The 23350-nt window shown below is 31.7% G+C and overlaps 2 protein-coding genes across 2 annotated transcripts; both read right to left on the reverse strand.

Annotated features, from left to right (window-relative positions):
• Positions 1-3111: 3111 nt before the first annotated feature.
• On the reverse strand, positions 3112-4083 carry LOC144254207 (olfactory receptor 8I2). Its single transcript, XM_077797224.1, has one exon. The coding sequence runs from the start codon at positions 4081-4083 to the stop codon at positions 3112-3114; it is 972 nt and encodes a 323-aa protein (XP_077653350.1).
• An 8413-nt stretch (positions 4084-12496) lies between these two features.
• LOC113177561 (olfactory receptor 5T9-like) lies at positions 12497-13531 on the reverse strand. The gene has a single exon (XM_026382109.2). It carries the CDS (start codon positions 13445-13447, stop codon positions 12497-12499), a length of 951 nt encoding a protein of 316 aa, XP_026237894.2. The 5' UTR covers positions 13448-13531.
• Between the last annotated feature and the right edge of the window lie 9819 nt (positions 13532-23350).

The raw sequence follows: 23350 nt of genomic DNA on the forward strand, positions 1-23350 counted from the left end.
AATGTGGCAAAAAGTAACTTTTTGGAAAGGGTGTTTGTACCCCAGAAATTCAGATGATAATTTATATGGATAAAGAGTATATTTTTGTATCTATTGCCTCTTTAAAGAACTTTTGGAAGGGCAGCTATATTCATCAAATTTTTAGCTGATTCTGAGACAGGCTAATTTGTAGATTTAAAAGCCCATATCAAATTATGTGACAGATTAGAGACAAAGGGTGGTTTTCTGTGTCGATGTTTCCCCAGTAGGCACAGTGATCTCAAAATCTTCCTGAGCATGGTTTTCTTGTGTACGGTTTTCTTAACACTAAAACTCATTTGGATCAGGTTTAGAGCTATTTGTGACAGGTGGGTGACTCCTGCATCAGTTGTGTGTAGCAGAGTCTGTGAGAGATTTTTAAATCTCTTGCCTTTTAAACAATGGTATCATTTAATTCCTAGCGAATCCCATTTTAAAGCAATATATATATATATATATATATATATATATATATATATATATTTTTTTTTCTCTATCCCCATTTTGTCTTCTCCACCTAGTTCCCCCTAAATTATTCTTATTATTTTTTTTATTTTTTTTCTTTCATCTTTGGATCAATAGATAAGAGAATGGCCTTTTTTTCTTCATTTTATTTTGTTTTCTGAATGACGCATAATATTTGTATATATATATATGAAATAGAGTATGATGTTTCAGTTCATGTACAAGATGACTAGTGACCAACTCAGGGTAATTAGAATATCTATCACTTTATAATTTTATAATTTATATACTATGAGTACATTGATACTCCTTTTCCTTTAACTCTTCCCCCTTTTTTGAGAAACAATGTTCATTTATTCACATTTCTAATTAATGTTTATTTGAATGTTATTACTCTATTTTCCCTACTTTACTATGTTGAATTCAGTATTCTTTCTCTAGCCTCTAATAGTAATTACTTACCTTACTTTTAATCTGTTTAATAATGATAGAATTTAATAACTGCCAATGATCTGAGTGCCATTTTTATTTTGACTTGTATGACCTTATCTGGATTATTTTTATTCTAGTATGTTATATAGAGATTCTAAAGATGAATTTTAAATTTTTAATTTGACTAAGAACAATTTAAAATTGTGATTCAAATTTTTTAAATATTTTGGTTGGAATCTATTTTGGTATGTTTTAAAGATTAATTTAAAATTCTGTTTCTGTGTCGTCAGAATATATGACCTCTTTAAATATATATATATATATATATATATATATATATATATATATATATATATATCAGAATCAAATTCCTGAAATTGATTTTGTTGTTGATTTTTATTTTCATTGTCTAGTTTGTTTCTCCCAGAATTCCTGAAATGTTTCCCAATGTAAGATAACATTTACAAAAATGATAGTAAATTTATTTTAAAGGTGGTGAAATAGAAGACAAACTTCAAGAAGACAAGTAGTTAGCACAAACATTACAAGGGTATCTGGCACCCAACAGAAGGGGCAGAAACCAAGGACACATCACAAATATTTTAAAGGTGAGAAGTTCCTCACTCCTGCCCCAGCTTATTAAGAAAAGAGGATATCTCACAAAATTCAGACCCCATATTACTGCTGAGGGCTGGACTAGTCCCAAAGACTGTTGATCTTAGTCATATGATAGAGGAGAGACCACAGCAGGCAGACCATGTTGGGGCTGGGAGAATGAAGAAGAGGTGAGACATCCTCTGGAAAGAGATGCTCTGTGGAGCAAACAGAGAGAGGAGGAGCAGAGAAGGGGACTGGAGGAGAGAATGGTTGATGTGTGCCAGGGGCTCAGGTGAAGATCGTATTGAATTAAAGTATAATGAATATTTCAGCATAACTTTGGGAAAATAAAATAGACTGCTGTCTCGTTTGATGAGTTAAAAAAATAGTCTAGAATGTTATTGCCTCCCTGGTGTGTACTGGCAATAAATTATCAATAACATGAAACAGAATAATTAGATGCAAAGCTTATTAATGAAAACTTACATAAACAAGGTTATTAGATACATAACTTATTCAATTTCAATATATAAATACTGATATTTGCAACTATTTATGGAATAATTACACTTTTGATATGATTGAAAATAAATTAAATACAATTAAAATCAGGAATATATAATAAGGTATCAAAGCTATGAGTTTTCATATACATAAAAAATTAATCATTCTATTTTGAATGCATGAATAAATATCCAGGTAGCAAAATTTTAAAAAGTAAAATGTCATGCATCAAATATTTTCAAATGATCATGATAGAAAATCTCCGTAACAACTAATCTTAATCAGAAACTACAGTTAGGGGAAATAGATTTATGTAGCATTAAAAGAGGAAGTGATTCATGAAGTAGACTTATGCATACCAAAAATATTGCAGCAGAATATTTCTAAGTTGTTGCTTCTAACAGTTTATAATGCAATATATTACATTGCAAAATTTAGTTTGCAAGAATCATACCTCAGAATGTAAACGGATAAGAAAACAAAACAAATTAAAATAAATAATTAAACTAAATATAACCAAAGAAGAATAAAACATGCATATGTATACACACATACTGCCATTAACAATTTTGTCTCACAGATAAATAATAAAACTTTTATCTCTTATTACCAAATGACTCCACAAGATTGAGACTTTGCTCTGATTTACTTGCTAATTTATGTTATCTACATTGGTGACTTCAAGGAAATAATTTCAAACTTTATTTCATCTTCTATTTTTTTTACTATTTCATCTACTCTTGGGTAAGGGGTGATGAGATCCTATTTTGGATTCCTAATAACTCTCAGGTTCATATGGCTTAATCTTTCACTTTTCTATTCTTACAAATACTCAAGAAAACAGAAGGCTTAATGATATTAAGGTCAATTTAGCCCTTTTTTAACATCTTTCAGTGAGATGGCAGGCTTACATATGTACATCTTTACCTCTTTGTAAAATGTATTTGCTGAAGTGACGTCCCAGTGCAATGACTCAGTGGTCCACATGACAAATTGAATAATTCACATCCCACATTTTAAGATTCTACATTCTACATTCTCATTGAGTTTGTGTCACATGGTTTGAAGCCACTGCTTTCCTAAGCATTGGAGTAATCATTGGTTTACAGTTTGAACTGCAGCATGCAATATCTGTTGAGGGAAAAGTCTTCCATGCAGGACTCTCAGGAGGGCATTTTTCACATCTTTGTTCCTCAGACTATAGATCAAAGGATTCAGCATTGGAATGACAATAGTGTAGAACACAGATGCCACCTGCACCTGGGTCAGGGATGATGTGTTGTCAGGCTGCAAATATGTGAAAATCAGGGACCCATAGAAGATAGTTACACCTGTGAGGTGGGAGGCACAGGTGGAGAAGGCCTTCCACCTGCCTGCTGCAGACTGTATCCTCAGGATGGCTGAGATGATGCTGATATAAGTCACTGTAATGATGAGGAGTGAACTAAGAAGAGTGAATCCTGCTAAAATAAAAATCACCAATTCCGTGCCAAATGCATCTCTACAAGACAGAGCCAAAAGAGCTGTGGTGTCACAGAAAAAGTGATTGATGCTGGATTCACAGAAGTCCAAACTGCTGATCATGCAGACAGATATCAGTGAGTTTGTGAAACCAATGGCATAGGGCATTGCTCCTAGCCAGATGCACACTTTCTGGGACATGACTACCACATACAATAAAGGATTACAGATAGCTACATAACGATCATAAGCCATCGATCCAAGAAGAAAACATTCACTGCACACCAAACCAACAAAAAAATACATTTGAACAAAGCAACCGAGAAAGGAGATGGATTTCTGTTTGGATTTGATATTTACCAGCGCCTTGGGTGTTACAGTAGAGGAATAAAATATGTCAATGAATGCTAGATTGCTAAGGAAGAAGTACATAGGTGTGTGCAGCTGAGGGTCAGTTCTGATTAGCATGATGAGTCCAAGGTTACCCAAGACAGTGAATAGATAAATGAAGAGAAATATTAAGAAAAGACTGACATTTAATTCAGGTTGATCTGCAAATCCAGAGAGTACAAAAATAGCCACCTCAGTGAAATTGTTCCCAGCCATTATAACTCAGGACTTTGATTGTACCTGCTAAAGAACAGAAGGAAAAATGAGAGATGAAATCATGTCAAAAGGTCCAACAACTATCAGAGTTGACAGCCTCCAACACTGAGAACATTGTGAGTGGAACAAAAATATTTAGTGACAGCAAGTTAGTTGTGACTTACACATGGGTTTTATTATTTACAGAGCTGGCAGGCGTGGTTAAAAAAAATCTAATTATTCATTATGTAGACTTGGTAGCACTGTGGAAAATAATTGCCTGTCATGATGTAAAGAGATTTCTCTATAAATATACCACTTCTACCTAAGACTACCATTGGGCCCCAAACTCTATACTTAGTAATTTATTTACTAGAATTAATTGTATTGTTTTCTTAAAAAATAAAGCTAATTTTAATTGAAATCTTATTTTATTGGATCTCATAGCTAGTTTACAAGATAATTGTAGGATCTTAATTAAAACTCAGATGGATAAATGTAATAATCTCTTTGGCTAAATAAAGCTTGGCTAGATTTTATTTTGAAAGGAAAATTAGAAAAATCCTTTACTATTACATAGCAGTCCAAATATTCTTTTTGCTATCTTTACTTGAGGACTTTAATTGAAAATGTAGTTCAAATTGTTTTATGTGTGTAAATACAAAGCAGGCTTGTTCCCAAGATGAGGCATACATAACCTCAGGAAATGACATATTCATTGTGGAATATTTGTTTCCACATCAGTGATAAGAAGGCTACAAATTCTTAAACCAAAGCATTTAAATGAAAGGTGATCTCACAGAAAGTAGTATCATGTTTTCCTAATTAAATTGACCTAAATATATGATAAATAAAGAAAACTGAAACTAACATTCACACTTAAATTTGTTTTAGACATGTAGCACAGTAAACTAAAGAGACTTGAGCTGCATTAAGCATATTTAATCATTCAGTGTGCACCATGTTTACAAGTGGTCCTATATATTTGTTCACCAAGTCCTTGTTCAATGTAGAAATATTGATTTGCCAGTCACTAAAACTACTTTTCATAACACATACTTGATGATCTAACTATATAAAAGATAAAGAGAATTCTCAGCATGAGAAAGCTGCACATAATACATATACATACACACTCAGAGTTATGGAAAGGAGAGGACTTACCTAGGATTCAGTCACCTAAGGAAGAACCCTTCTCTTTGAGCTATCTTCCACCTATTTTTACATTTGTTATCTTTCCATCATTCAAAATACTGAGTTCCATGAATTGTCCGTACAAGGACTTGTATCTTCTATTACTGGTGCTGCTGCTTCTGTTACTTTTTAGAAAAGAACTACATTTCCTCTATCATGAACTCTTATCAATATTATAATATTGATAAAATATTATTGATGATAGTAATGGATATTCTATATGTTACCTTCCATTGACAGATTAGAAGGAAAAGACAAATTAACCAAGATAATTATTTTCATGTCCTTCTTAAAAATTAAGACTTATTTTCAGTTCAAATCTCATTCATGATCAGGACTAGGTTTTTTGTTTATTTTTTTCTGGTGTATTTCTAAAGAAGTCCCACAACAAAGAATTTTCTTTTGCAATCCAGTGTGTTAGACTTCTAGCAGAATTACCATCTTCTCAAACTCTTAAATTTAGCTCATAAGGAATTTCATCAATTAACATCTTTGCTCTCTTGTGGTTTGTATTTTAATTGTACCCTGAGGTCAAACCTAATATGTCTGGAAAAATCTCAAGTCAAAACATTAATAGATGCCAGTTCCTCTCTTACATTTATTTCATTTATATAGCCTTGGACATACTGAAAAATGTATCAAGTTTTGAAAATGTTTACCTTGATCTTATCAGTAAAAATATACATGAAACACTTCCAAAAACATTACCTCTTTATTATAATCTATGAGACTCACTGTGCTACAGAATCTCAAATAAACTCTGTCTCTACTTGGTCTTCCCAGATACCCTTACTGCAAGAATCCAGTTTTTCTGTTCACTGACTTACTGTTGTTAATGTGTGCTGAAATTAGGATTGTATCCATCCTAACAAATAGTGTACAGATTTAACACAGGCATTCAGCAATTTGTAATAGATGGCATTCAATGGTAGACACAAAAAAGCCTTGGCTGAGAATAGAATACAATCTCAGAAAACAAGTAAGAAACCTGAAGAAAAAGTAAAACTTGTGATCTCAATTTGATGCTCAGATGATAGGTCACTACTCTTCAAAGCTGAATCACATTATTTTACAATTTTCGTTTGCTTGTTTTAAAGCAGCTTCTTGGACAACATACCTATAAAGAGTTGGTTTCTTAGTTCTGATGCTGGCCAATAAAAGTGAAATTTTCAAAATGGCCCAGAGCGTGGACTATAACCATTAATTTAGAAGGATCTCATTAGACTTGTCTAATTGATTTCTTCTAGTGTGATTATAATATCATCTTCTTTATTTTTAAAAGAATTCAGTACTACATAGTGGAATATGCAAATTCTCCACGTAGACTTCCATTTGTAGGGAAAATATTCTCCAATCTTCCCTGTCATATTAGATATATTAAAATAAATAGAAGCTGTTATAGATATGACTTATTGCTTCCCAATAATCAACATAATCATATAGTAGGACAAAAGAAAGGATGCAATATATATTCTCCTAAAACCTACATCTTGAGAAAACAAAACTTTGAAAATTGTGCTGTACACCAGAAATCTCAAATTTCATTTTATTCTCTTATGTATCCATTCGATAGACATTGATTTAAGAGATGTTAGAGGAGAACCACTTAGCTTAGTGTGAACTATAAAGATGACAATGAGATTGCACCTATTTTTGCCTTAGACTTAATTGCTTCTTTCAATTTTCAAAATTTGTCTACATTATTAGCTTATCTGACACTTGGTCACTAAACTAAACTGGTATATGGATACCAATGTCCATATTAGAGAATAAATGAACATAGTATGATTGTTGGCTCAATTTAATCCATAGCTACCTTGTCCAACTTGAATGTTATAATTTAAGTATTTCTAACCTTTTATTTAAATGTTTTAGACTTTAAAAGTTTGTAATATATGCTTTACTATCTACACTGACATTAATATCCTAAATAACAACATAACAACATTAAAAAATAGCATTAAGAAATTTACCATCATACAATTATATAATTACAGACCATTTAATCTCACCAGTTTTTCCACTAAAGTGTTTTTTTTTCCTCCTTCAGTATCTAACACATATTACTGTGTTACAATTAATGTTATCTCTCCTAAGTCACATGTACTATGGTTGGGATATATTTTTTCTCCTTTTCCTTTCACAACTGTGATATATTTTTAGAAGCACTGGTAAAGTATTTTATAGAATGTTTCTCAACTGTAGTTTACCTGATATTTTCTCATATTGATTTGTGGTCATTTAAACTTTGTAAGAAATTATGCATATGGGTTTTTCATCTTTTGACAGGGGATATGGTGTTGATACCTGATATTATTTGTGATATTAATCTTCACTACTTAGCCAATGTAGTGTCTGCCACACTTCTTCATTATTAAGGTGTGATTTTTTTCTTGTAATGAAAAAAAAATTAGGAGGAGATAATTTAGACTCTACAAATATTCTATTACAACTTTTTCCCTTTGTCTGTCTGTTACCTATAGCAATCACTACGTTATTTTGGTAGATTGTTTCTATTTTCTTATTCTGTTAAAACACATTAACTGAAATAATTCTGTGAAGAATAGTTGATATTTCTTCCCTATATACTTATTTATTCAGTTATTTGTTTATAACAATATAAACACTGATAATTATTTTTTTAAGTGGTGGGAAGGTACTGGGGATTGAACTCAGGGGCACTCAAACACTAAGCTGCATCCATATTTGTATTTTATTTAGAGACAGGTTCTCACTCAGTTGCTTATTTTTGCTGAGGTTAGCTTTGAATTCCTGATCCTCCTCTCTCAGCCTCCCCAACTGCTGGGTTTACAGCAGTGAACCATTGCACCTGGCCTAATATTGATTTTTTTCGGGGGGGGGGGGTTATTATCCAATACTATCATCATTTTTTTTTCTCAAATTATTCTAGCTTTGTTAATAGAACCATCAAATTGTGTCCTGTGTACTTTGCTTTTTCACATGACCCTCTCTTTTAAAAATTATTTTATTTTTCCACTTAATGCCCTCTGGTGTCTTGTATTTTCCTCACCCACCTTAGCTCAAGAATTGAGCACTTCTCTATGAGTCCTTGCTATCATTTGGAACAATAATATTTAGAAGATAGACTTTGAACAACATCATGTATTGTTTATGTATATTTATAATCATCTTTTTAGAGCGTAATTTATTAAATTCCCAAGATTCTATACTTACTATTTTTCAAATAAAAATTATGATATTACAGAAAATGTTTATTTGAGGGAACCATAATTCTGAATTTGTTTCCAGAAATGTCATGTACTATCATTGTCACAATTTCTGAACTTTTCTCATTGTGTTTATGACTGCAAATAACAATAATATACTAGCACCTGCCTCATGCATTTGTAAAGATTATATAAAATTCTATATGCAAAACATCAGCATGATTTTGAAAATATAACAGGTATTAAATTAATATTTGAGTTGTGTCTTAATATTCATGACTTTAGAGAAATCTGTTATATTCAAACATTAATATTCACTAAACTGCTATCTCCATTTTGGGGTAATTATATGAATAACTCTATTTGACAATTTTTTTTATGAAATGCAAATTAAACAATGATTTTTTTTCTTTAAATAAGAAACTGGAAATACTATTCTAGATAGAAGCTTTGACTTTCTACTGCCTGTCAGGTGAAGGCAAGCTAGACTGGCCAGGCAATTGTTTAAGTCACTGACCATTGGTTTTATCATTGAGCATTTACATCAAGCCCCACATTTAGTAGAGATTGACAAGTAGAAGATTCTCTTACTAGATATTTTTTAAAATATGCATGAAGAACACTTCCACATCTTCATTATTATTAAATGTTCAAATACCCATTTCTAAATATTATTGAAAGCTTTGCTACGCGCACATGCATAGCACACACACACACACACTAAAAAAAAAAAAAATCCCTGATGATTATTAGAGATAAAGAAACTTATTGAAGTATATAGGGGAGAGAAATCCTAACCTAATAAGTCTTTAGAGAAGGTAAGACAAATGAATCGATGAATCAAGATGAATCTATGGTTTTGTTCCACTTATCTGGCTTGTGTTGACTAAGTGTATGGAAATGATTCATCAGAAAAAAATAATAATAATATAGGTTCAAGGAAAGTAGTGACATCAGTTTCAGAATATTGAGCTTGAGAAACTTAAGACATTGAGAAATGGAACTATTTTGGGATTTAATGTTAGAATGTGTCTATTCAGAAATTCTTAGCTATCTTGATTAGCTACAGTGACACAGTAATGTTTCACAGGGTATTGAATAAAAAGAGACCTGTGCTGAATTCAGAATTTGTAATGAGTAAGGAGGCCTAAAGCAAATATGTATGTTCTCCCCAGTCTGGTCATCCCATTTGCCTTCTTGGGGGCTTTGTTCCTAGGCTCCCTTTCCCTACCAAACTCCACAGATGCTCAAGTTCCTTAGGTGAAGTGTCTAGTATTTATATATAACTTAGGTGTATCCTCTCATATACTTTATGTTAATCTGCTGGTAATATGAATCACAATTACTTGTAATACCTAGTGCAAGGCAAATGGTATGTAAAGTGTCGCTATACTGTGTTTTATTTTTATTTATTTATTTATTTTTGGAACTTCTCCCCAAATATGTTCAGTGAGCACAATGATGCAACATGCTTATAGCCAGGAGTCACCGAAATTTGCTGGCTGCTCTGGGCTGAATGACATTGATGGCTGCTGAAGTAAGCCTGCTGATGGCAGGCTGGAGATGGAGGTCTGGCTGCTAGCCTGAAGTCTGGGACTAATCTTACTATCAGACACAAGGGCAGGTCCTCATGTCCCAGCCTGGAATACAGAGCTGTGTGTATGTAAAATGCTGAGTTTTCCTGGAGTGGACTAGTATTGGTGTTGAAGGTGAGTGCTTGTGTTTACATCACAATGACAAAAGTTAACAGATCTTCCAGTGTTGCCAGGCCTTGAGGGAGCTAGGGATGTGAGTAATGCAAAGCCATCCTCTCTCTCCTCTGCAATGCCTGTTTTTTTTATTATTGGGAAGTCCCCTGGTTTCCTGACTCTGTGTTCTGTACTGCAAGGCATCAGTAAACCAAAGGGGTGAGAATCAGCTGGGAAATTAAAAGTCTGAAAGAATATTTAGAAATAAACACAAAAGATATGGACAATGCAAGAAGTGAGAGGCTATTGCAGACTTACCACTTGATCAGTAATTTTTCCTCCTCTAGATAGCTGGCACCTTAAGGCTATTTGAGTGCACTGCTATCTCTTTCTACCTCCTGGTGTGTTGCATTTGAACCTAGGATTGTCTGAACCAATAAATTCCACTCTCTTTGAGTAGGAAGTTTCCAAGGCAAGTGAACAGCTCAGACAGGTGTGATGACACTGATAGTTCTTTGAGGGGCACATCTCTGCTATGGCTCAGAAAAGTCATTCCCTGCTGCCAATAGTTTCCTTGCTTTTTCTGAAGGTATTTTTCTGCATGCCTTGTGGTTTAAATTGATGCTACTGACAGGAAGGATGATCACTGAAGCATCAATCCCTATCTATTATTCCACTCCTCTATTCAGTGCAGTTCTTTAAAGGTCAAATATACTACAATGTGTATAGAAAGTTTAAGTAGAGGACTGGATGACACTATCTGAAAAAATAAAATTATGGTTGTGATTTTCATATCAAAGATATAGCATGTAGGAAGAGTCTCTAAACAAAAAGAAAGCACTTTGCAATGATTAAATTTAATTCACACTGGTGACTTAGAAGTGAGTTGTATCTTTTAAGGGATAATGTAGAAACTGGCATTGAAAAACTGAATGTTTTTATATAGGAAATGAGAAGAAAGAAACACAGAGAAGATTCCAACATTAGGAAAACCTAATATGTCTCCAAATAATATTTTTAGTCAACAACATATTCAAGACAGATGACAAACTACACAATATAAACGTTTTTGTAGGCATTTATATTAAACTTTAACACCAAATAAGAAAAGACTCTCTTCTGATTCAACAGTATCTGAAATAATCATGGAAAATTGTCATACATTAGCTGCGAAGGGATTCCGATATAGCAAACAACATAAACTGAATTTTGTTTAGAAAAAAATAAAAATTTAAAAACAGAACTTCTGGAATTATTCCAGTTACATTTGTAAAAACAAACTGCATAACCCTTCTGAACCTAAAAGAAATAAGAGGGAAATAAAAAAAAATAATATTTAGAATATGACTTATTAAAATATGTGGAATGCCACTAACCCACTGTTCATTAAAAATGTATGCATATTTCTGATTTCTGAACTATAGATTTCTGGACTTCTTAGATTTTATAGTTAAGAAATCTAGGAAGGAATGGAAAAATTGACTAACAAGAAAGAAGAAAAACTAAAAGAGAAAAGAGTAAACAAGGAAATATGAAAGTAAATAATATTTAAATTAAATTGTTATTTATTTTGTCTTAATAGAAAGAAAGTGTTTTTGACAGAAATAGTTACTCATTAAGGAAGAATATATTGAGCAATATTAAGTATCATTCTCTTAGATTTGTAAAATAGTAGATGAAATATTGATCTAAATGTATGTTATATAAAATAGTGAAGACTGCAAAAGATACATTTTAGGAAGAAGGAAGATGAAGAACTAAGACACAATATGGGAAATTTCAATGATCTTAATGTATTGAAGGGACTGTAATCAATATGGGAAACCTAGGGTGGTAACTAAGTGAACCATAAAGGAGAGTCTTCCAAACAGGAGAAACAAATGCAAAAAAATCATGGCAGGAATATTTTGTGCTAAGAGATGTTATGTATTTGTGTTGTTGAGATGTTGTTTAAACTTAGTCCCAGTTTTTAAAACTAGAATTAAATTGCATGCTACAATATGAAGGTTCTATTATTAAAATTAAAAAAAAAATGTTTGCAACCATTGATTAAGACAATGACTTTGCTTTCTTTTTTATTTGTTATAATTATGCATATCAATAGGATTTATTATCCCATATTTATGACTTCAGATAATATAATTCACTAAATCTCATTCCCCAGGACCTTCCTTTCCCTCTCATTTCTCGTCTTGATCTGTGTAGGTACAATGGTGACTATTATCTTTATTTCAAAATGTCAAAAGCAAAACAACAACAACACCAAAAAAAAAAAACACCTCTTAATAAAATACTACCTTTCTTTCTCAGAACTGATGATTGGGGCACATTAATAATTAGTTTTCATTTTTGTCAATTAAAAGTTTAATGTGAAATATTCACTTTATCCATGCACTCTTTTTTTCTGAACACTCTATTCATTGCTTCTTTTACATCTTTGTTTCTTAAACTGTAAATGATGGGATTCAGCATGGGAATAACAATGGTATAAAATATTGACACTATCATGTCATGCTCCAGAGCATAGCTAGAACTTGGTCTCATATACATGAAGAGAATGGTCCCATGATAAATGGACACTCCAGTCAGGTGGGAGCCACAGGTAGAGAACACTTTCTTCCTCCCCTCAGCGGAATGCATCTTCAGAATGGCCAACAGGATGAAGCTGTAGGACACCAGGACAATCAGGATAGTGACTATCTCAATGGAGCTCACAAAGATGAAAAGCAAGAGCTCATTTATGTGAGTGTCAGAACAAGAAAGGGCAAGTAGAGGAGGAATGTCACAGAATATATGTCTAATTTCATTGGACCCACAGAATGACTGGCTAAAAGTGGCCACTGTGTGTATACTAGCATGAAGCATTCCTCCGATGTAGGGTGCAATGATGAGTGGCACATAGATCCTGGGTGACATGCTCACTGAATACAGAAGTGGGTTGTAGATGGCCACATAGCGATCATAAGCCATTGCTGCCAAGAGAAAGCACTCTGTGGTTCCAAAACTAACAGCAAGAAACATCTGCGCTGCACATCCAAGAGATGAAATGACTTTTGTCTTTGAAATAAAGTCTATTAACATTTTTGGAGTAATAACAGTAGAAAAGCAGGCATCCGAGAATGATAAAGCACTCAGAAAATAGTACATTGGATTGTGGAGTCGGGAATCCCCAGAGACCAATGTAATCAATCCTAAATTACCTATGAGAGTGAAAAGGTAAATTGGAAGAAACAGGAAGAAGAGAATGACCTGCAGTTCATTGCTGTCTGTGAAGCCCTTGAGTACAAACATGGTAACTTCAGTGACATTCTTCATGCTGAAATCTCATAGTACAAACTTGAAGATATTCAGGAGTTTATAATTTATGCTGCTATGGAAATAATGAACAATATTATAAATCAAGGGGAAATAAAACTATATTGATATATTATCTCGTGGGCATAATAAGCAAACAGAGGTTGAGGAGACAATGACAAGATGGTAGGCCAAGGGTGGAGTACTCATGCAACTCATGCATAATCAGCTGAAAGGTACTGGTGGGATCCTTGACTCAACACAGGCCATTCCTAAAGCCTTAGCAGATTTAGTATTAAATCATATTGAAACACAAAGTGAGCCAAAAAATTAATAAAAAAATTCTTCTAACATCCAATCCCTCAAGTGTTCACATCATATGAAAAACAACTTCAGACTTCTAGATCTTTCAGTACTTGTGTAAAATGATTTGATATAATCTTTGCTCTTTTATAATTAGAGCATTATAAATTCTACAACAATAAATAACAATAAAAATGGCATTAATAAAATTTTATTTAAAATAAAGTCTATATACAATATGCTGATTTGCATTGTTCTTATAAAGTAGCAACTGCTTGTATTCTAATGTTTTATGAGCTAATTTTATAAACAAACAACAAACCAAAAAGCTATCTCCATTAGGGCTTTTTGTGATGATTATTAGTAGAATTCATATTTGTGGGGGAAGAAAGTTCATGAAAATTTTATGAAAGCATCTATTTTATTCAAATTTCTTTCTTAAATACTTGGCATTGTAATTTTTTTTTTAGTTAAGTTGTTGGTCATTTCATTTCTTTTGGAACTCTAAATTCTTTACATGCTCTATATTTATGCACTCTTTCAAAACTCTGGTAAAATTTAGTAGAATTAATCTTAAAATACATATGAAATATGTGATTTTTTTAAAGTTTTTACATTTTTTAGGTATTGTTTGTAGATTCATTACATGAAATAATAGCAATGTAACTATTCATTAAGGTGCAATTAAAATATTTCAAAAATAACAAAAATTGAATTTAAGTTAAGGAATAATTTTATAGCAAGATATAAAAATGAAAATTTAAGAGCAAATGTTGGAATGAAAAAAATAATTAAAATAAATCTGTCTTCATTAGTCTTATTGTTAAACAATGTGTCTAAGAGTTACCTATATATACGTTCAATTCTAGTTGTCCATAAGTTTTCACTACTTGCATGATCAATTGTATTACGATTATGTATTGATTCATTTTATTTATTTATTTTTATGTCCCCCATACAACAGGAAATTTGAATAAGTTCTTGAGGCACATGACCTGCTGCAAATGATGATATATTAGCTACTTAGAGTCACCAATATAAGTCAAATTCCAATTTCAATAGATTGACATCAATTCCATCAGTAAGAGAAGGAGATATTTGGAGAAAAAATAGTAAGAGATTAGATTAGTGATAGATTGGAAAGAGTGACAGCATTGGAGGACACCACATATCAACAGTCTTTTGGGACAGGTTACCAGGAATAAGAAAAATAATTTCTAATAAAATATTTTCATAGAATTGTTAGAAACAATAAGGCAGAGAAGTGAAAAACCACTCTTGGGTAAGATGAATGCCTTCCTCTTTACTTTGTCTTCTTCTGATTCCTTCATTACCTTCTTTCCTTTGTCCTTTCTGTCCTTCTTTTATTCCCTCTTTGGTTTATTCTTACTGATGATTTTTAACTTTGAAATTTAACTGTGATTTTGTGGAAAATTATTCTCTTTCTCAAGGCAGCACCATGAGACTCTATTTCCAATAGGACAATAACATTAGAACATAGAGTGTCATCATAGTGTACTTTCCTATATGCAATGCATAAATGTAATGCTTACCCTTCAGCAGAACAGAGAAAACCTCTCTTGTCATGAGAGTTTCCTCATACAATATCCCCATGGTTTCTTTCTGCTGTCTGAATAACTTTCTACTCTCCATCCACATGGTTACATCCCTCAAGTGTCAAAGCTGGCAATTGTGCATACCCAAACTTTGCAAAGAAAGAGTGTTCATCACTCATCATCTAAGAGATCCCCAAATACACATCAAATTCACAAAGATTGATAAGTCTTAGATTTTATAACCTTAAATATCTGCATGATAATATCATCACATATGGAGTAAAAGAATAAGTTGCAGACTAAAGAAAATAGGTACACTTATGTTTTAAATGACACACCAAAAATCCATAGAAAAATGGACATAATATACCTATAGACAACTCACATTAAAAGATCTCTCTATAGCCTATGTATATGTATTACTTTAGCAATGATCTGAAAAAATGGAAATGTAAGATGATAGAAAACTTTCCATAACACTTGAACAATAACAAAAATTTACCAAATGATGGTGAACCAATAAAGTAACCAAAACATTCCTACACTGCTGGTGGGAGTATAGTTATAGCCATTTGGAGAAAAAAAAGAATTTAAATGTATAATAACTGTATATATCTACAAAATCAGGGAACAACATATATTCAAATGAATTAACCAGGAGAAAAATCAAACGCATATATTTGAATGAAGAGAAATTTACAGGAAAAGATAGTAGTATATAACATTAATAAATTTAGAATTTCCAAAAACTATCATTTATTTTGTTAGTAATTTTCATTTGTTAATTACAACTTACATATTAATCACAAATTATAGATATACTCACCTCTGGGAAGGAAATAATTGTATAAAATCAGAACCACATTCAATAGGAACAGAAAGAAATATGCGAAGAATTTCTAGTTTAAGAAATATTAATTTCTGTGGGAGAAATAAAAATAAATCAAAGATTATTTAATGTCAATACATAAATTATGCCTTATATGATATCCATTATAAAAATCACATATATTTAATTTAGAAAATGCAAAGTTACATTTTAATGTTTCTAATCTCTTAAGGTTAATAAAAGTTCCTTAATTTTTTAAAAATTGATAATTTGCAATACAAAAATGTTATTATACCAAATTTGAAACTTTTACAAAATAAAAGTTATTATGATCACATTGAAGGACATCTTTTTTATTGCACACATAACAGATTTAATTTACTTTCAAAGATACATACTTACAAAATCGGGCACTTTACCAAAAAAAAAAAAAACAAATAAAAATTGTGCAAATTAAAACATATTTAGAGTCATTTTTATTTAAACAGTTCACTGAGAGGAAATACCCATGCCACAAATTTAACCATTTTAAGGAGAGCAATTCAGTGGCAATTATTATATTCATCATGTGCCACAACACCAGCTCCACCTACTCCCAAAACGTTTTACTGCAGTTATATAAACTTATCATATCACCTATTTTAAATTTCTTGATTTTATATGTAGAAGTTAATTATACTGTTATTCAGTAATTATATATATATATATATATATTATATATATATACATTATTTTAATGTATTTTTTGGTTGTAGGTAGACACAACACATTTATTTGTTTGTTTGTTTGTTTGTTTTAATGTGGTACTGAGGATGGAACTCAGTGCCTCACCCAGGCCAGCACTGGTACCTCTGAGCCCCAGCCCCAGCCCAAGTAATTCTATATTTAACTTTCTGAAGAATTACAAAACTGTTTCCCAAATAACTGATCCATTTCGCATTCCAACTAACAATTCAAGAGAATCCATTTATCCATATTCTTGCCAATACTTGTTATTTCTGGATTTTGTTGTTGTTTTCGTTTTTATCTTAGACATATCTCATAGTAATTTTAATTGATGTTTTCCTAATGGTTAATGATGTTAAACGATATTCCAAGGTTTTCTCTATTATTTGGTATATTTTTTTTAGAGAAATGTGCCTTTGCACCTTTTGCCCAATTTTTAGTAGGTTACTAAACTTCCTGTCATTTGCTCGAATGGTTTTATACATTTTGAGTATTCAATCTTTATCAAATGTATAATTTGAAAGTTTTTTTTTTAATTCTGTTAGTTTTATCTTCACTTGCTGGAAAACATCATTTGATACATTTCTTATCTATTAAATGTTTGTATAACAGTATACCTGAGACTGGATCATTTATAAAGCATAGAAGTTGATTTGGTTTATGATTATGAAGCCTGGGAAGTCCAAAGACAAGGGGCCACAACTAGTCAGAGACTTCTTGCTGTGTCTTAGCATGACAGAAGCATGGCTAGAGAGCAAGAACCTGTAATCTCAGGTAATTCTTACCCTTCTTATAATATCACTACTTCCATCATGAGGTATCACCCTCAGGTCCTCCTCTAAATTAACTACTTTCTAAAGTTCCCACCCCATAAAAACTATCAGCATGTGCATTTGTGGATTTAGTTTCCAACAAATGGACTTATAACTGACATATTTAAGCTATAGCAATGCAAACATTTTTTGTTGAGTTTTGTTGATAAATCCAGTTCACTTTTGTGTGGGTGTGTGTGTGTTTGGACTTTTCTTTTGTTGTTTGTGTCATGGTTACAGATCTATTGCCAAAGGGACTAAAGATATAGTTCAGTGGTAGAGTACAAAATCCTAGGGTCAATTCCCCATAACTGGAAAAAAACAATCTACTGACAAATCCAGGTATATGAATATTTACCCATATGTTTTCTCTTGAAAGTTTTAACTTTTATTTGTTATACTTAACAGTTTTCATATATTTATTTTATTTAAGTTTTTTTATCAATTTACAGGTATTTACTATTATGTGGTCAGTAGTAGTCCTACTTCATTATTTTGCCTGTAGGTATCCAGTTGTACCTGTGTTCTAAATTTACTTTTAATCAGTATTAGAAATAACACAATTATATGTCATTACTTACTTTTATTTGGCAAAATTTGAAATGTTTTCAATATTATAAATCACTATAGATATGAGTTAAATAAATGTCCTAAAATTATTTCCAGTGTTATAAATGGATGACTCTAATATTAAAACATTTGTGCTACCCCTAGTAGATTTGAAAATTCTTGTACCATTTGACCTGATAATTTCCACAAATGACCCAAATATTTAGATTAATCATGTGATTGCATGTCAACAAATGGAGAATAAAAATATATGAATGACATTACTATTTGTAATCAAGAAGGTTGAGAAACAACCAAAATTTTTTCTCACTTAAATTTATAAGCCAAACTTGTAGCCATCAAGATAATTAAATATCAAATTTTTATGGCTAAATGGGAACAAAAAGAGCCAGGTAAAATCTAATGTGAATATTATAAATCACTGTACAAATTAAGTCCCTGTAAAATCAATCAATATATGTTTTCATACACATGTATATATATATATATATATATATATATATATATATATATATATAATTTATGTATTTAACAAAGTAACAGAAAAACAATTTTATAAAAATTTGGAAAAGCATAAACTGTGGTGGTCCATAGTGATTGCTTCTACATACAGTAGAGGGAATGAGAATAGAGAGGCTAGAATGACACAAAATTAATTTACATGCATTAGTGTATCACTTAAGAACAATAATACATTCATAGTTTAATGAGGGAGATGGAAATTTGACATTTCCAAAGTCATTTTCTACTTACAGTCATGTGTGTGTTTGTATTTGTGTTGTGATCAGATAACTACTCTTCTCTTAAGTTTTTTGACTGCTTGACCAATGTTCATGCAAGTGAGGTACAGGAAAAAAAGATTAAATACAATTTTGTTCAGTCATATAAAATGTGTCCATTTTAAAATGTGATTAGAATTCACAAGAGAAAGGTCAAGACTAATGTAATTCTTGCTAGCAGTTAGATGATATATTGTGTTCAAGGTATGCAACAGGATTTGGAATGTGAAAATTAATGGTCATCACTCCATGTCATGATTAAAAGCCATATGTGATAAGATTTTTCCCCAATGATTTTTCCTCTTTAAAATATCAATATACTTGATTGAACAAGCCGAGCAATGATACACAGCAAGTAGACTAATTAAATGTACCCGAAAAAAAATTACACAAAGTGATTTCCTTCATTGAGCCACCGTGGATTATAAATTTAAGATGACTACATAATAGAAATTTTATTTTCAGACATTTTGTTCAAATTAACAAATATTGGGTTACTAAATTAAGACTATAACTAAATTATTGAAAATATATATGTGATTAGAACCCTGAGTTACGTATTTCATTATTTAACTACAGGATTTTTATTTGTTGTGTAATACACAGTCAAACATTATTCTATCAGGATTTAGTCCAATTAACACTGGATTCAATATTTGATTATGACTTTTCCCACTGCACACTCTTTATGCCTCTTGAGTTTTCTTCAGAGAATATAGAAATTTTATAGATTGGGTGATCTGTTCACACCAAAAATACACTGCAGATTGCTGTAAGTGGACTTCACTGTGCTTTGGGTGTATAAAATAGTAAGAGACTATGATGTTAAGTTCTTCAACCAAATTTCTATTAAAACTGGCATTTCCTTTTATTTTATTCAAATTTTTATTTAAGGTATTATTTGTACATATTACTAGAGTTGAGTGTGATATTTTAAGAGTACATATGGTATGCCTGGATCAATTCTACCCTCCAATTAACCATGCTCCTCTTGCCTTCCAAAACTTGGGTAGTCAGTATCCTACAGTATAAACAAACTGTTTGTAACTTCCATGACACTAGATGTCAAAAAAAGGAGTTATTCTAGATTTGACTGGAAAAATATTAGCCCATGTTGAAAGGACTTAGTGACAGAGAAAATTTACTATTAAAAAAAAAAATGAGTGATATGATTTTGGAGGTTGACGGTCCCAAGATCTGCAGTCAGCAAGTTGGATGGTCAGTATTTTAGGTTGATTTCAAAGGCTGGGATAAAAATGCTCCAGCTCAGAGGTAGTCAGCATGGAGAATGCCCTCTGCCTCAGCCTTTTTATTCTATTCCGACCTTCAACTAATTTGATGAGGCCTGCTCACACTAGTGAGGGAGGGCAAGTTGCTTTACTCAGTATACCCATTTCAAATGTTAATCTCAAAGAGAAACATATTCACAAAAAAGAAAGAGAGAAGGAAAGAAAGAAAGGAAGGAAGGAAGAAAGAAAGAAAGAAAGAAAAGACAAGACTTAGTGTGATACTTAAAGAATTTAATAAAATAGTATTAACTTTTGAAATTAATATAAATCCATAACTAGAATGGAATAGAAGTCAGAAAACTACAAATATCTTTGGTTTCATGTTAATATATTAAGTTTTCCAAGAAGGAGAAACAGTCATTTTTGGAAGACTTACCACATCAATGAATTTTGTGAGCAATTATTTCACTTTTGAGGCAACTCTTACAGATAAATTTTAGAGGCAAGGGTCAATACAATGTCTCCCTCATGATTCATTCCCTTTTGACAGTTGTACATTGCCTCTTCTTAAACCTCAGCTCCCTTCTGTGACATCCCCACCCTCCTTCATCCCCAGTGAAACAAAGCAAGACATGCTCCTTGACATATTTGGATATTTTAAAATATTCAGTGAAAGAAATATTAGAAATTACTAGTAATTATGAGTGGCTTCTGGATTATATAACTAGAAAAACAAAGTTAACAGAATTATTATTTTTCTCATTAAAATAAAGTAAATGCTCCCATTATGTATATAAGAAAAATATGCTTTTATTTTTTATTGGTTAATTCCTGCTTTTTCATAATTTGAACAAAGCCATCTTCTTCCATTTTGAAATTGAAAATGTGGTATATTTATTACATTTTCGTTTATCTGTACAAACATAAATTCAGCATTTTTTATTTTCTCTGTTGCTTTCCTTGATATGTTGACTTTGAAATCTTAGGTGGAGCTTTTTATAAATTAGATTTTAATAAATACATTTCATTCACCCATGTAATAGGAAGAGATAAGGGCTTTGGGCTAGGGATTTAGCTCAATGAAAGAATATGTGCTTAGCATACCAGAGACCTCAGGATCCATCCTCCACAATAAATACACACACACAAAAAAAAAAAAACACACACGTTTCATACTACATATTTAATATATAAATAGTTTAAAACAAAATACTATATTCAATTTTCATTTTTAGTGTTCCTAAAATATTCTGATAATGATCTGAAAATTTCTCTTACCTTAACAAATAGCACATGCAGGTTTAATAACCTTAGGAATATGGTTCATTTAGAATGTTTATATCTACTTACTAAACTGTTGATGAAATACTCCCACAGGACATGCTCCAATGGGAATGTGATCCAATTTTCTTCTGGTTCAGAAGGCAATACAATGATTAATTAAATAATAAAGTGAAAGGACTCTGGAAGAACACATTACTACAGACATTTATGCAATAACTAGAGGGTTTTTTTTAAGCCTTTGGTTTAAAAGTTATAACAGAAAAAAAGTAAAATATTTTAATGTTAGACAAAAAATCTTAACACATGAGACATAATCTTATACCATAGCTGGGATATTGGGCAGTAATTTAACTTTCCTGCTGCCCAGTTTGCTTATGTTGGCAATAGCACACACTTTTTTTTTTTTTTATACCAGAGATTGAACTCAGGGGCACTTTACCACTGAGCCATATTCCATGCCCTATTTTTTATTTTATTTAGAGACCTGGTATCGCTGAATTGCATAGTGCCTTGCTTTTGCTGAGGCTGGCTTTAAACTCGCAATCCTTCTGCCTCTGCCTCCAGAGCCACTAAGATTTCAGGCGTGTGACACAGCACAAGGCTTTGGACACTTTATATTGTAACAAGTTAATAATTATGATGAGCTATAATAATGTACAATCACAATATTTCTTGCAAAATTTGCAATCACTCAAATGCATTGTAATATTTTTATATTTGGATTATAAACTGCCCAGAAAACTGGACATGACAGCAGGGAAGTTAAATTATTATCCCAGTATCCCAGCTATGTTATAAGATTATGTCTCATGTCTTAATATTTCTTGTCTAACATTAAAATACTTTACATTTTTTTCTGTTATAACTTTTTAACCAAAGGTTAAAAAAAGAGAACTTCAATTACTGCATAAATGTCTGCGTTAATGTGTCCTTCCAGAGTCCTTTACATTTTATTACTTAATTAATCATCGTATTTTCTTTTGAACCAGAAGAGAATTAGATCACATTCCCTCTGGTGCATCTCCTGTGGAGTGGGAGTGCCAGTCTATAGCTTGCTTGAGAAATGACACACAAATGCAAAAAAAAAAAAAAAAAAAAAAAAAAAAAAAAAAACAAGCCTGTGGACACCAGCACACTCATACTCACCTGCATTGCTGGAGATACAATAAATGAGTTTAATATCGATAGGCCCGGAAACATAAGATATTTTCTCTTTTTCATCTAATTTCCAAATGCTTCTCATGACAGCCAATTTGGAATTGATAGTGGAGTTTTTCATTTTATATATGAGAAAATTAAATTTTAGAATAGTGAAATTATTTGCATAATCCTTTACATATTTATAGTCACGGATGCATTTTGAGGGTCCACTATTGAAGAGAGAAATTGAAAAAAAATACCAGGTATGATAAGCACATGAAGAGACAATAATATAAAAAAAGTGATAAAAAAAAAGTTTGGACATCTTTTAGAGAGAATGTGGGGTGCACCTCTATGAAGCGTGAACAATGGAACCAAATAATTAATGAAGCAATTAAGCATGACACTGAGCATGCTTTTCAGGAAGTCACATCAAAGATGAGCTAAGATTGCCACATATGTAAATACTCTGTTGTAAAAAGTAGATCAAAAGAAGAACACACAAATAAAACATTTTTAAAAATTTCAGTAAACCTTAGCACACTTCCCAAAAGATAAAACATATAAACAGCAAGTAAGGATAGAAATTAGAAAATAGTGCTTTCAAATAAAAAAATAAAATATTTTTTGATAAAATTTTGATCTGGAGAATTTCCATTAACCACAGACTGAGGTTTATTTAAAGGTTGAGATACC

This window comes from Urocitellus parryii, chromosome 4 (genome assembly GCF_045843805.1).
Source record: "Urocitellus parryii isolate mUroPar1 chromosome 4, mUroPar1.hap1, whole genome shotgun sequence".
NCBI lineage: Eukaryota > Metazoa > Chordata > Mammalia > Rodentia > Sciuridae > Urocitellus > Urocitellus parryii.